At 49.7% G+C, this 13,470-nt stretch overlaps 1 protein-coding gene across 1 annotated transcript in view; it reads right to left on the bottom strand.

Moving 5' to 3' along the window:
- Positions 1 to 238: 238 nt before the first annotated feature.
- The window catches only part of EXOC3L2 (exocyst complex component 3 like 2), a 115,625-nt gene continuing 102,393 nt past the window's right edge, over positions 239 to 13,470 (bottom strand). The window contains exons 9-13 of the mRNA XM_083160427.1: positions 6,072 to 6,207; positions 5,857 to 5,979; positions 5,516 to 5,671; positions 5,303 to 5,424; positions 239 to 833 (exon numbers count right to left, since the gene is read on the bottom strand). Coding sequence (XP_083016553.1) covers positions 539 to 833; positions 5,303 to 5,424; positions 5,516 to 5,671; positions 5,857 to 5,979; positions 6,072 to 6,207 — 832 coding nt within the window. The 3' untranslated portion in view covers positions 239 to 538. The remainder of the gene's footprint in view (positions 834 to 5,302; positions 5,425 to 5,515; positions 5,672 to 5,856; positions 5,980 to 6,071; positions 6,208 to 13,470) is intronic.

Raw genomic sequence — 13,470 nt, 5'->3', positions numbered from 1 at the left:
GGTGAGGGGGGAGGTGTGTACGCCAATCTGATGTACACTGTGGCCACAGTGCTCCTACTGTCTGCAGATAAGCGCTCGCTTGTGTGACTGTGTACATACATGAATTAGGCCCAATTAGTGTGTTCTGTCAGCCTCCTGCGTAGTGTGCGTGCCACACTGCTCCTGTTACTCCCATATAGACAATGTATTCACTTCCCCGGAACTATTGTCCGCAATGACACACAACAGAATGTTGGAGTATTGTTAAATAATTTCATCTTTAATATATATTCTGCATATACACAAACAGGAAATCATGGCAAAAACAGCATTTGTCGTCCACACATAAGTCTCAAATAACTGCATAGTTCCTCTGAGACACCGGAGCCGTTCACGGAACACTCCAATAATCATGTATGTGTGCCGTCCCCGGCACAGAGGAGGCGGCCTACACCCCTCCCAGGATAACATAATAGCGCTACCAGTAAGACCGCTCATGTAGGCCCTTGCAAGCAGAACTGTGGATTGTTAATGATATCCGTACACTGGTACTGCCACCCTACAGCTGGGTATCCTCCTCCCCGGGCCTCAAGACGCTTCCAGTAGTTGTGCTTCTCCCTCGGTAGGTGAGACGACTCAGGGCTCTGCGACCGTATTGGGAGGCTCTGGAGAAGCTGACGTTGATGCAGCGGGTGTCTCGTGTGATGGCAATGTCAGAGAAGAAGCCCGGTGAGCCCCGACATGGTATAACACAGTCTGCTCCCTCCAGGTCATGGAGGACCCCCAAAATCTGCTGCCTGGCACGTGGGTCCCACAAGCCCCGAACATCCAACAGGGATGACAGATGACGCTTCCTGGGAAATGGAAAGAGAGGCATCAGTGAGGCCCAATGAAGTAAGGCAGTGCTGGGAAGATGTTACACCTATAGGACTGTGCTCAGACATATTCTATATCGCACAGGATCTCAAACTTGGTCCTCAGGACCCCACAAAGTGCATGTTTTGCAGGTCTCCTCCAATGACCACAAGTGAAGTATTTAGCTCCACCTGTGGATCTTTTATAATGTGTCAGGGAGTAATGAGTGCACCTGTCGGGTGACCTGTGTGGGATCCTGAGGATCGAGCTTGAGAATCCCTGATCTATTGGGCTGAGATCTCATGGGTGGTTCTGACCCACACACAGACCTGTGCTGATATACAGTTAGGTAAAATAGAAAGATTCATACAGTATATTAATATAACAGTCAGCTATTAATATTATAGTAATATGTATCCTACTAATAATGTGCTGTAAATGGATCCAGCCACAGCCCCAAACCCAGTGACCACTCTGACCTTACCTCTACTAGCTACAGTTCCCCACCATGTGACCGCTCTATCCATACCTCTACAAGCCACAGTGCCCCCCACCCAGTGTCTGCTCTGTCCTTACCTCTACCAGACACAGTGCCCCCACCCAGTGACCACTCTGTCCATAACTCTACCAGCCATAGTCCCCCATCCAGTGACCATTCTGTCCTTACCTCTACCAGCCACCGTGCCTCGCCCAGTGTCCACTCTGTCCTTACCTCTACCAGCCACAACACCCCACCCAGTGACCACTGTGTCCTTACCTCTGCAAGCCAAAGCACCCCACCCAGTGACCATTCTGTCCTTACCTCTGCAAGCCAAAGCACCCAACCAGTGACCATTCTGTCCTTACCTTTACCAGCCACAGCACCCCACCCAGTGATTGCTCTGTCCTTAGCTCTACCAGCCACATCGCCCCACCCAGTGACTACTCTGTCCTTCCCTCTAACAGCCACAGCACCCGACCCAGTACTGTACTCAACTCTACCAGCCACAGTGCCCCACCCATTGATCAATCTGTCCTTAACTCTACAAGCCACAGTGCCCAACCCAGTGATCACATTGTCCTTACCTCTACTAGCCACAGTCCCCCACCCAGAGACCGCTCCCTCCTTACCTCTACCAGCCATAGCCCCCCACCAGGTGACCGCTGGGTGGGGGCTGTGACTACTAGTCACAGCCCCCACCCAGTGACCTCTCTATCCTTACCTCTAACAGTCACAGTGCCCCTCACCCAGTGAGCGCTTTGTCCTTCTATCCTTACCTCTACCAGCCACAGCATCCCACCCAGTGACCACTCTGTCCTTACCTCTGCCAGCCACAGTGCCCCACCCATTGACCACTCTGTCCTTGCCTCTGCCAGCCACAGCGCCCCACCCAGTGACCATTCTGTCCTTATCTCTACCAGCCACAGCGCCCCATCCAGTGACCATTCTGTCCTTATCTCTACCAGCCACAGCGCCCCATCCAGTGACTGCTCTGTCCTTACCTCTACCAGCCACAGCACTGACCCAGTGACCACTCTGTACTCAACTCTACCAAACACAGTGCCCCACCCATTGACCAATCTGTCCTTACCTCTACCAGTCACAGCACCCCACCCAGTGAGCACATTGTCCTTACCTCTACTGGCCACAGTGCTCCACCCATTGACTGCTCTGAACCTTACCTTTACCAGCCACAGCACCCCACCCTGTGACCGCTCTATCCTTACCTCTACCAGACAGAGTGCCCCCACCCAGTGACAGCTCTGTCCGTACCTCTACCAGCCACAGTGCCCCACCCAATGATGGCTCTGTCCTTACCAATACCAACCAAAGGTGCCCCATCCAGTGACCATTCTGTACTTACTTCTAGCAGCCACAGCGCCCCACCCAGTGAGCACATTGTCCTTACCTCTACCAGCCACAGCACCCCACCCAGTGAGCACATTGTCCTTACCTCTACCAGCCACAGTGCTCTACCCAGTGGCCGCTCTGTCCTTACCTCTACCAGCCACAGTGCCTCCTCCAGTGACCGCTCTGTGTTTATCTCTACCAGGCACAGCCCCCACTCAGTGACCGCTTTGTTCTTACCTCTACCAGCCATAGTGCCCCACCAAGTGAGCGTTCTGTCCTCAACTCTACCAGCCACAGTGCCCCATCCAGTGACCATTCTGTCCTTACCTCTACCAGCCACAGAGCCCCACCCAGTGACCGCTCTGTCCTTACCTCTACCAGCCACAGCACCCGACCCAGTGACCACTCTGTACTCAACTCTACCAGACACAGTGCCCCACCCAGTGTGTACTTTATTCCTTATGATTATATGAACGGTTCTTGTGCACGGCCATTTTTTAGAAATTTGATCTCGTTTAGATTTATCCTGAATATAGTAGGTTATTTGATAGAAACATAGAAACATAGAATGTGACGGCAGATAAGAACCACTTGGCCCATCTAGTCTGCCCCTTTTTTAAACATGTTACCTCAAGCCATATTTGATCATTATTTCTTTGTAAGGACATCAATATGCCTATCCCAAGCATGCTTAATTTTGCTCTACTGTATTTGCCTCTACCACCTCTGATGGGAGGCTATTCCACTTATCCACTACCCTTTTTGTGAGGTCATTTCCCCTGAATCTTCCTCCCTCTAGTTTCAGTGCATGTCCTCTTGTTCTGCTGCTCCTCTTCCTGTGACTAATGTCTCCCACCTGTACCTTACTCCCTCTAGTGTCAGTGCGTGTCCTCGTGTTCTGCTGCTCCTCTTCCTGTGACTAATGTCTCCCACCTGTACCTTCCTCCCTCTAGTGTCAGTGCATGTCCTCGTGTTCTGCTGCTCCTTTTCCTGTGAAGAATGTCTCCCACCTGTACCTTCCTCCCTCTAGTGTCAGTGCATGTCCTCGTGTTCTGCTGCTCCTCTTCCTGTGACTAATGTCTCCCACCTGTACCTTCCTCCCTCTAGTGTCAGTGCATGTCCTCGTGTTCTGCTGCTCCTCTTCCTGTGACTAATGTCTCCCACCTGTACCTTCCTCCCTCTAGTGTCAGTGCATGTCCTCGTGTTCTGCTGCTCCTCTTCCTGTGACTAATGTCTCCCACCTGTACTTTCCTCCCTCTAGTGTCAGTGTGTGTCCTCGTGTTCTGCTGCTCCTCTTCCTGTGACTAATGTCTCCCACCTGTACCTTCCTCCCTCTAGTGTCAGTGCATGTCCTCGTGTTCTGTTGCTCCTCTTCCTGTGAAGAATGTCTCCCACCTGTACCTTCCTCCCTCTAGTGTCAGTGCATGTCCTCGTGTTCTGCTGCTCCTCTTCCTGTGAAGAATGTCTCCCACCTGTACCTTCCTCCCCCCCGTGTCAGTGCATGTCCTCGTGTTCTGCTGCTCCTCTTCCTGTGAAGAATGTCTCCCACCTGTACCTTCCTCCCCCTAGTGTCAGTGCATGTCCTCGTGTTCTGCTGCTCCTCTTCCTGTGACTAATGTCTCCCACCTGTACCTTCCTCCCCCTAGTGTCAGTGCATGTCCCCGTGTTCTGCTGCTCCTCTTCCTGTGACTAATGTCTCCCACCTGTACCTTGTTAAAGCCCTTGATATATTTGAAAGTTTCTATCATGTCCTCCATTTCCCTTCTCTGCTCCAAAGTATACATATTAAGATCTTTTAGTCTTTCCTGGTACGTTTTGTGATGTAGGCCATGCACCATTTTAGTTGCCCTTCTTTGTACAGTCTCTAATGTATTTATATCCTTCTGGAGATATGGCCTCCAGAACTGAACACAATACTCTAGATGAGGTCGTACCAATGACCTATACAGTGTCATTATTACTTCTTTCTTTCTACTGCTGATACCTCTCCCTATGCAACCAAGCATCTGACTTGCCTTCTTCATTGCTTTGTTACATTGCCTACCTGCTTTTAAGTCCCCTGAAATAGTGACACCTAGATCCCTCTCTTCCTCAGTAGTTTCCATTATAGTGCCATTTATACTATATTTAGTCTTTGGATTTCTGAGACCCAAGTGCATGATTTTGCATTTTTTGGCATTAAACTGTAGTTGTCATGCTCTTGACCATTTCTCTAGTCTACCTAGATCATCAATCATTTGTTTTACCCCTCCTGGTGTGTCTACCCTGTTGCATACCATTGTGTCATCTACAAAAATGCACATTTTACCCTCAATTCCATTTTCAATATCACCAATAAATATATTAAAAAGCACCGGTCCAAGTACAGATCCCTGGGGTACTCCACTTGTAACCTTTCCCTCCTTTGACTGTACTCCATTTACTACAACTCTCTGTTTTCTGTCCTGCAACCACGCTCTTATCCATTCAACTATCTTAGAATCCAATCCCAAGCTTTCAAGTTTATTTAACATGTAAGAAATCGTTTCACACTTTGATGGGTGTACATACACTGCTAGAAGTCTTAGAACCCTTCCTACATAGCCAGCCCTCTGTCGTCTAGAGTGGCCGAATAAAGATTTACAGAACTATACTGACCTGAAATCTGGAAAGTCTGAGACCAACATTCCAACCTCCATCTGAATGGATGCTGTGTCCTCCAAAACAAGTATCTCAGTAAGACGTGGGATCACCTGCTCCAAGGTGGTCTGTGGAGATTCCTAATGAAAGGAATAACCTGTGTTGATGTATTACTGAGGCTGTACATAGAGGCCATAGAACATATATGGGTAGAACACTCTGTCCACTTACCAACTTGCTGAAAATCTGCCCCAGCTGCCTGGACTCCTCTCTCAGCTTGCTGGCTACTTTCCTCCGTGTCTTGGAAGCGGTACAGGACAATTTGCCTTGGATGAGAGGGCGAACCAGCTCCAACAGGACCTTGCGATGAAGCTCAGATACTATAGCCTGTGAGGAAGAGCATGAGATCCTTCAGTACTATGAGAGCCATCACATTCTATGCTTCTACCTCTGAGCCACATGCATGATGTTACATATATATGGACTATGTGCTCCGCCATAACCATTTATACCTTAGCTATGGCATTCATTTTGGGTGTTTTACACTTTATCCTCTGTTGGGCAGCACCAACCTGGTAGGGTCCTTGGCTCAGCTTGCGAAGGGTATTGGCATTATCCGTCAGAATTGACATCATCCCATCACAGGCTTCTGAATTGTTCAGCCACCGTCGGCCCAGGACTTTTCGGGAAAATGGCTGTGGGGTTGGGAAACACAAGAGACTTCTGTGTTTGGGGGAAGAATAATGAGGGATTAGAATAATTGTGTAAGGACCAGGGCAGGCTTTACCTTCATATCATGCAGTACGAGGTCACACATCCCCTGAGTGCCTAGTCCAGTGACTCCATCTAATGACCCCACGGCTTCATGCAGAAGCTCCGCCCCATGCGTTTCAGCGAGCTGTGCCATCCGACTGGCAAATTCCCTTATAAAAACATGGAACAAAAAAATTGTTGACTTTGTGCTATAGAATAAAATCTCATAGTTGTACATGTGTCACGTGATTTGGAGCTGAGGTTACCACATTAGACAATGGGGACCAGAACCCGCCTCTGGCAGGAAGAGACATCACCCAGCACATGGCCTCTGGCAGGAAGTGACATCCCCCAGCACATAGCCTCTGACACAATACATTATCCTGCTGTGCGTGTCTCCTGTCCTGGTCTGCCATTTCTATCTCACAGATAAGTCAGGAGATATCTGCTTAAGAACTTTGGATTATTCTGGTTTCATCTTTGTACATTGTTGCATTCCAGTCATTTTATTATACCACGGTTCCATCGTGTGTATTGTTACATTAACTTATCTTTGAGGTTTATTATATATTATATCATCTTCTTGCATTGTTGCATTTGTTTACTTACTTACTTTTTTGGTGGGTTGTGTACTCAGGCTAGCTAATTCCATCTTGCGTCACCTTGCCTCCTACAGCAGCCTTGTCACCCTTAAGACCTGGCGGCACCGGGGTGGGGGTGGAACTAATCTACCCCCACGAACATGACATGGCTGTTATAGGTGAAGCCATAGTCTGCAGGAGGAAAACGGGACAGCAGGGTGTCCGCAACAAAGTGCCTGCGCACCCCCTTCCTTACAGAGGAGTTCGTCGGCGGCACTCTCAGGACTTGGAAATCAATACAACGTACACACAGTGTCAAGCAATGTTTTGGTCTTTTAATAGACCGTGTGGTGACATACGTTGGAGGGCAGAGGATTTGTGTTTGGCACTTTAGGCTGAAAACAGTTCACACACCGGGGTGCCTTCACACTAGGAATGATTAGCTGGCAGAGTATCCCCAAGAAGACAGGAATGATGAGCGGCACTCTCCGGACTTTTAAAGCAGATAAATCTTTAGTAAGGTAAATAGATGCCGACGACGACTATGTACAGTAACACCTATTTACCTTACTAATGATTTATCTGCTTTAAAAGTCCGGAGAGTGCCGCTCATCATTCCTAAGTCTGCTCGGGGATACTCTGCCAGAGATATATATATATATATATATATATATATATATACACACACACACACGCATGTATATAATCTCCATCTATGCCGGCACTCCACTCTGGCAGCTGCTTTGGTGCCATTCAAAAATGAGTGTACACATTCCAATGGAAGAAGGCACTCAGAGACATTGTGATGGAAAATAATAAATCTGTATTGCGTAATAGCGCTTCCAGGAGCAAAAACACTAACAAACACTTACATAAATTCTCCCCACGGCTTACCTCCGTCCAGCGCCATCACATTGCTGTCTCAGTCCCGCCGGAAGTCCTCCAAGCCGAACTTCCGGTATCTGCACGAGGGTTGCCATAGGAACAGCTCAGCATGCGTTCCCCAGGCATACACTCTGTGTTCCACAGACAGTGCCGCTGGGTGTCTCCAATCCGGGATTGATTGGTTACAATCCAGATCAAAGGTGCCCATACTCTAGTAAGATTTATCTTCAGATCTGGCTGGTTGGAAAAAACATGGTTATGGATGAGTGACAGTTTGTCAGTTTTCCAGCATTTCCAAGCAAATGGTCAACTGTCATTTGCTCTCATCCATCACCAGGTTTTTATTCCAACAAGCCAGATCTGCAGATAAATCTGCGTGTGTATGGCCACCTTAGACAGCAAAATGAATCAGTATTAACTATGAAGAGGGAGGATCTCTTTAAGGCGTCAGTTAGAGATACTGGAAATATGATTCCCTTTGTCAGTGATTATTCTAAGGTAAGCCCCATCTTGGGAAGAGCGGTTAAAGCTCTTCGGCCCATAGCTACTTTCTCCAGAGTTAAACCTCTTCTGGCATACAGGAGGGGCCGTAATCTGAGAGATAGGCTGGTTCATGCAGATGTTGGGGAGAGAGCTAAACTGTCCCCCAATGAAACCATTGGGATGCCATAAATGTGTATTACTGTAATAAATGCAATAAAATGTATGACATTAGGCATTGCGGTCTATTCTATGTGGGCCAGACCTCGTGTAAGTGTAAGGAGAGGATGGCCGCACGGCACTAAAAGGCAAGGCACTAAAATTAGCACGGCACTAAAAGGCAAGGATATTGCTTAGCCTGTCTGCAGGCATTTCATGGAGGCTGGACATGATCTATAGTGCCTGAAATACTGTATGATTATACGCAGTGGGGATAGGTCTAAAGCCCTTCTGGTACGGGAATCACAGGGGATCTTGAGGTTGGGGACCACCAAACCTTGTGGCCTCAATGACAAGATCCAGTTATAATAGTCTGACCTGAGACTAATTCAGTGTATATTATTGCTTGTTGATGTCTTTTCTCATAATATTGTAATTTACTGCCTTTTTCTTAAGTGTTCTGTATGTATATGTGTATTTGTTCTTTTGTTTCCCTATTTTATTTTTGGTACTTGTGTAGTTTCACGGCGGCAGCTTATGCTACAGTACGTTTGAAACTAATTTATCAGCGTAGCCCAATGGCTGCCTTACTTGTGTGGTTTTATCGTGGCAGCCTCATCTACGTTATCAGTATACGTAACTACTGTACTGTTGCCATGAACTGCAGGTGTCCCTGTCAAGCCTAGTGAGAGCCTCTCGCACAGTGCTGGCGCCCACATGATCCCCTCTCTGATGGAGAGGGGATCATGCGGGCGCAGGCGGAGAGGCGCTCCATCTGTGTGAGACACAGGAGCGTCTCAGATGCTCCTGCGTCTGAGTAACTATTGCGGCAGGGTACGGCAACCCTGCCGGCAGGGTTAGGGGTTCGGTAGCGTGTGCGTCTCCTGCACAATAAAGGAGTATATAACATGGACCACTGGCAAATGCCTCCATTTGATACCCCCACTATCCACGCCAGCCCGAAGCGTGGCAAGCACAGTGAGCCACGCGTCGGGACGCGGATTATTTCACATGTGTTCCGCGTCCCCTCGCCACGTTTCGGGCTCGCTGTGCTTGCCACACTTTATAGAATCAACTCAACGCCGACGTGGATAGTGGGGGTATGAAAAGGTCGGGAGGACGCGTACAGCACTTGTCTCTGCCTCTGTGCCATCGCCTTTCTCAGCCTAGGAGAGCAGGGTTAGCGCATGGAGGATACATTCAAACTCATTTTCGGTGCCCACAGCCTTTCTCCATATGAACTCCTGCAAGTAGGAGTCAAGCTGATGGCGCGCAGTGCCCCTTTGGCATTTATTGCACCACTTGCAGGATCCCCAAAGCCGCACGATGTTCTGGGTGTGAACCGCGGTTTCCGGATTCACGAAGTTGTACCGGTGGTTCACCTGAGCATGGTGGTACCCTGCCAGATCCAGCTGCTCTGTGTTGTAGGCAATCCGAGTAAATAATCGTCCCCGGTTCGATGTGCCTCTCGATGCCGGCCATCAAATTATTGTACTGGACTGTTGTTTTTTGTGAGATCAACAGATGCCACTCACAAAACTGATGCTAGTCAGCTCCTCTGCCCAACAAAACATGAATCTGATGAGTGACAAAGGTCAGATGGCACTCACGGAACCATTGTGCAGCCCTAACGCTGACCATTTTTTCCCCAGCTTCTGATGTGGCAGCGCCACATCCGCTCCCTCACATTTAGGCTCATAGGGTGGCCATTGGGACAGGTCTTGGTGCAAGGCAGGAATTTTGACTCAGTAAAAAAGCCACTGGCTCCTCCTCCATCTGCGGCAGGTTAAAAAGAGTCAGCTTTCCTGTAGCCATAACTGAAATCGATGTAACTCTCAGACAATCTACCAGCTGACTGACTACGCTAACTGTGTACTGCTGACTGACTATGCTGTGCGCGGAAACACTACGCTGGATCTGACAGGGACGCTGGCTACGCTAAGCGGCCACGTGAACACTACACCAATACTGACAGGGATGCTACGCTAACTACATACTGACTACGCTGACTATGCTGGTCGCGAGAACACAGCACGCTACTTCTGACTGACTACGCTGGTCGCGGGAACACAACGCCGATTCTGACAGGGATGCTACGCTAACTACATACTGACTATGCTGACTATGCTGGTCGCGGGAACACAGCAGGCTACTTCTGACTGACTATGTTGGTCGCGGGAACAAAACGCCGATTCTGACAGGGATGCTACGCTAACTACATACTGACTATGCTGACTACGCTGGTCGCGGGAACACAGCGCCGATTCTGACAGGGATGCTACGCTAACTACATACTGACTATGCTGACTGCTGGTCGCAGGAACACATCACGCTACTTCTGACTGACTACGCTGGTCGCGGGAACACAACGCTGATTCTGACAGGGATGCTACGCTAACTACTTACTGACTACGCTGACTATGCTGGTCGCGAGAACACAGCACGCTACTTCTGACTGACTACGCTGGTCGCGGGAACACAGCGCCGATTCTGACAGGGATGCTACGCTAACTACATACTGACTATGCTGACTATGCTGGTCGCGGGAACACAGCAGGCTACTTCTGACTGACTACGCTGGCTACGCTGGTCGCGCTGGTCGCGGAAACACAATGCTGATTCTGACAGGGATGCTACGCTAACTACATACTGACTACGCTGACTATGCTGGTCGTGAGAACACAGAACGCTTCTTCTGACTGACTTGGCTGGTCGCGCTGGTGGCGCTGGTTGCGGGAACACAACGCCGATTCTGACAGGGATGCTACGCTTACTACATACTGACTACGCTGACTATGCTGGTCGCGAGAACACAGCACGCTACTTCTGACTGACTACGCTGGTCGCGCTGGTCACGGGAACACAACGCCGATTCTGACAGGGATGCTACGCTAACTACATGCTGACTATGCTGGTCGCGGGAACACAGCACGCTACTTCTGACTGACCACGCTGGCTACGCTGGTCGCGGGAACACAACGCTGATTCTGACAGGGATGCTACACTAACTACATACTGACTACGCTGACTATGCTGGTCGGGGGAACACAGCATGCTACTTCTGACTGACTACGCTGGTCGCGCTGGTCGCGGGAACACAACGCTGATTCTGACAGGGATGCTACGCTAACTACATACTGACTATGCTGGTCGCGGGAACACAGCACGCTACTTCTCACTGACTACGCTGGTCGCGCTGGTCGCGGGAACACAACGCTGATTCTGACAGGGATGCTACGCTAACTACATACTGACTACGCTGACTATGCTGGTCGTGGGAACACAGCACGCTACTTCTGACTGACTACGCTGGTCGCGGGAACACAACGCTGATTCTGACAGGGATGCTACGCTAACTACATACTGACTACGCTGACTATGCTGGTCGTGGGAACACAGCACGCTACTTCTGACTGACTACACTGGTCACGGGAACACAACGCTGATTCTGACAGGGATGCTACGCTAACTACATACTGACTACGCTGACTATGCTGGTCGTGGGAACACAGCACGCTACTTCTGACTGACTACGCTGGTCACGGGAACACAACACCGATTCTGACAGGGATGCTATGCTAACTTCATACTGACTACGCTGACTATGCTGGTCGCGGGAACACAGCACGCTACTTCTGACTGACTACGCTGGTCGCGGGAACACAACGCTGATTCTGACAGGGATGCTACACAAACTTCATACTGACTACGCTAACTATGCTGGTCGCGGGAACACAGCACGCTACTTCTGACTGACTACGCTGGTCGCGGGAACACAACGCTGATTCTGACAGGGATGCTACGCTAACTACATGCTGACTATGCTGGTCGTGGGAACACAGCACGCTACTTCTGACTGAATACGCTGGTCGCGGGAACACAACACCGATTCTGACAGGGATGATATGCTAACTACATACTGACTACACTGACTATGCTGGTCGTGGGAACACAGCACGCTACTTCTGACTGACTACGCTGGTCGCGGGAACACAACACCGATTCTGACAGGGATGCTATGCTAACTACATACTGACTACGCTGACTATGCTGGTCGCGGGAGCACAGCACGCTACTTCTGACTGACTACGCTGGTCGCGGGAACACAACGCTGATTCTGACAGGAATGCTACGCTAACTACATACTGACTACGCTGACTATGCTGGTCGTGGGAACACAGCACGCTACTTCTGACTGACTACACTGGTCACGGGAACACAACGCTGATTCTGACAGGGATGCTACGCTAACTACATACTGACTACGCTGACTATGCTGGTCGTGGGAACACAGCACGCTACTTCTGACTGACTACGCTGGTCACGGGAACACAACACCGATTCTGACAGGGATGCTATGCTAACTTCATACTGACTACGCTGACTATGCTGGTCGCGGGAACACAGCACGCTACTTCTGACTGACTACGCTGGTCGCGGGAACACAACGCTGATTCTGACAGGGATGCTACACAAACTTCATACTGACTACGCTAACTATGCTGGTCGCGGGAACACAGCACGCTACTTCTGACTGACTACGCTGGTCGCGGGAACACAACACTGATTCTGACAGGGATGCTACGCTAACTACATGCTGACTATGCTGGTCGTGGGAACACAGCACGCTACTTCTGACTGAATACGCTGGTCGCGGGAACACAACACCGATTCTGACAGGGATGATATGCTAACTACATACTGACTACACTGACTATGCTGGTCGTGGGAACACAGCACGCTACTTCTGACTGACTACGCTGGTCGCGGGAACACAACACCGATTCTGACAGGGATGCTATGCTAACTACATACTGACTACGCTGACTATGCTGGTCGCGGGAGCACAGCACGCTACTTCTGACTGACTACGCTGGTCGCGGGAACACAACGCTGATTCTGACAGGGATGCTACGCTAACTACATACTGACTACGCTGACTATGCTGGTCGTGGGAACACAGCACGCTACTTCTGACTGACTGCGCTGGTCGCGGGAACACAACGCTGATTCTGACAGGGATGCTACGCTAACTACATACTGACTACGCTGACTATGCTGGTCGCGGGAACACAGCACGCTACTTCTGACTGACTACGCTGGTCGCGGGAACACAGCGCCGATTCTGACAGGGATGCTATGCTAACTTCATACTGACTACGCTGACTATGCTGGTCGCGGGAACACAGCACGCTACTTCTGACTGACTACACTGGTCGCGGTAACACAACGCCGATTCTGAAAGGGACACTACGCTAACTACGTAGCTGTCACCGTGAAACTACACAAGTACCTTATTTTTGTATTTGGTTTCATATTACTATTAGT

This window comes from Crinia signifera, chromosome 9 (assembly GCF_055691185.1).
Source record: "Crinia signifera chromosome 9, ASM5569118v1, whole genome shotgun sequence".
Lineage (NCBI taxonomy): Eukaryota > Metazoa > Chordata > Amphibia > Anura > Myobatrachidae > Crinia > Crinia signifera.
The sequence above is the reverse complement of the archived record's forward strand: the minus strand, read 5'-3'. Positions and strand labels throughout refer to the sequence as shown.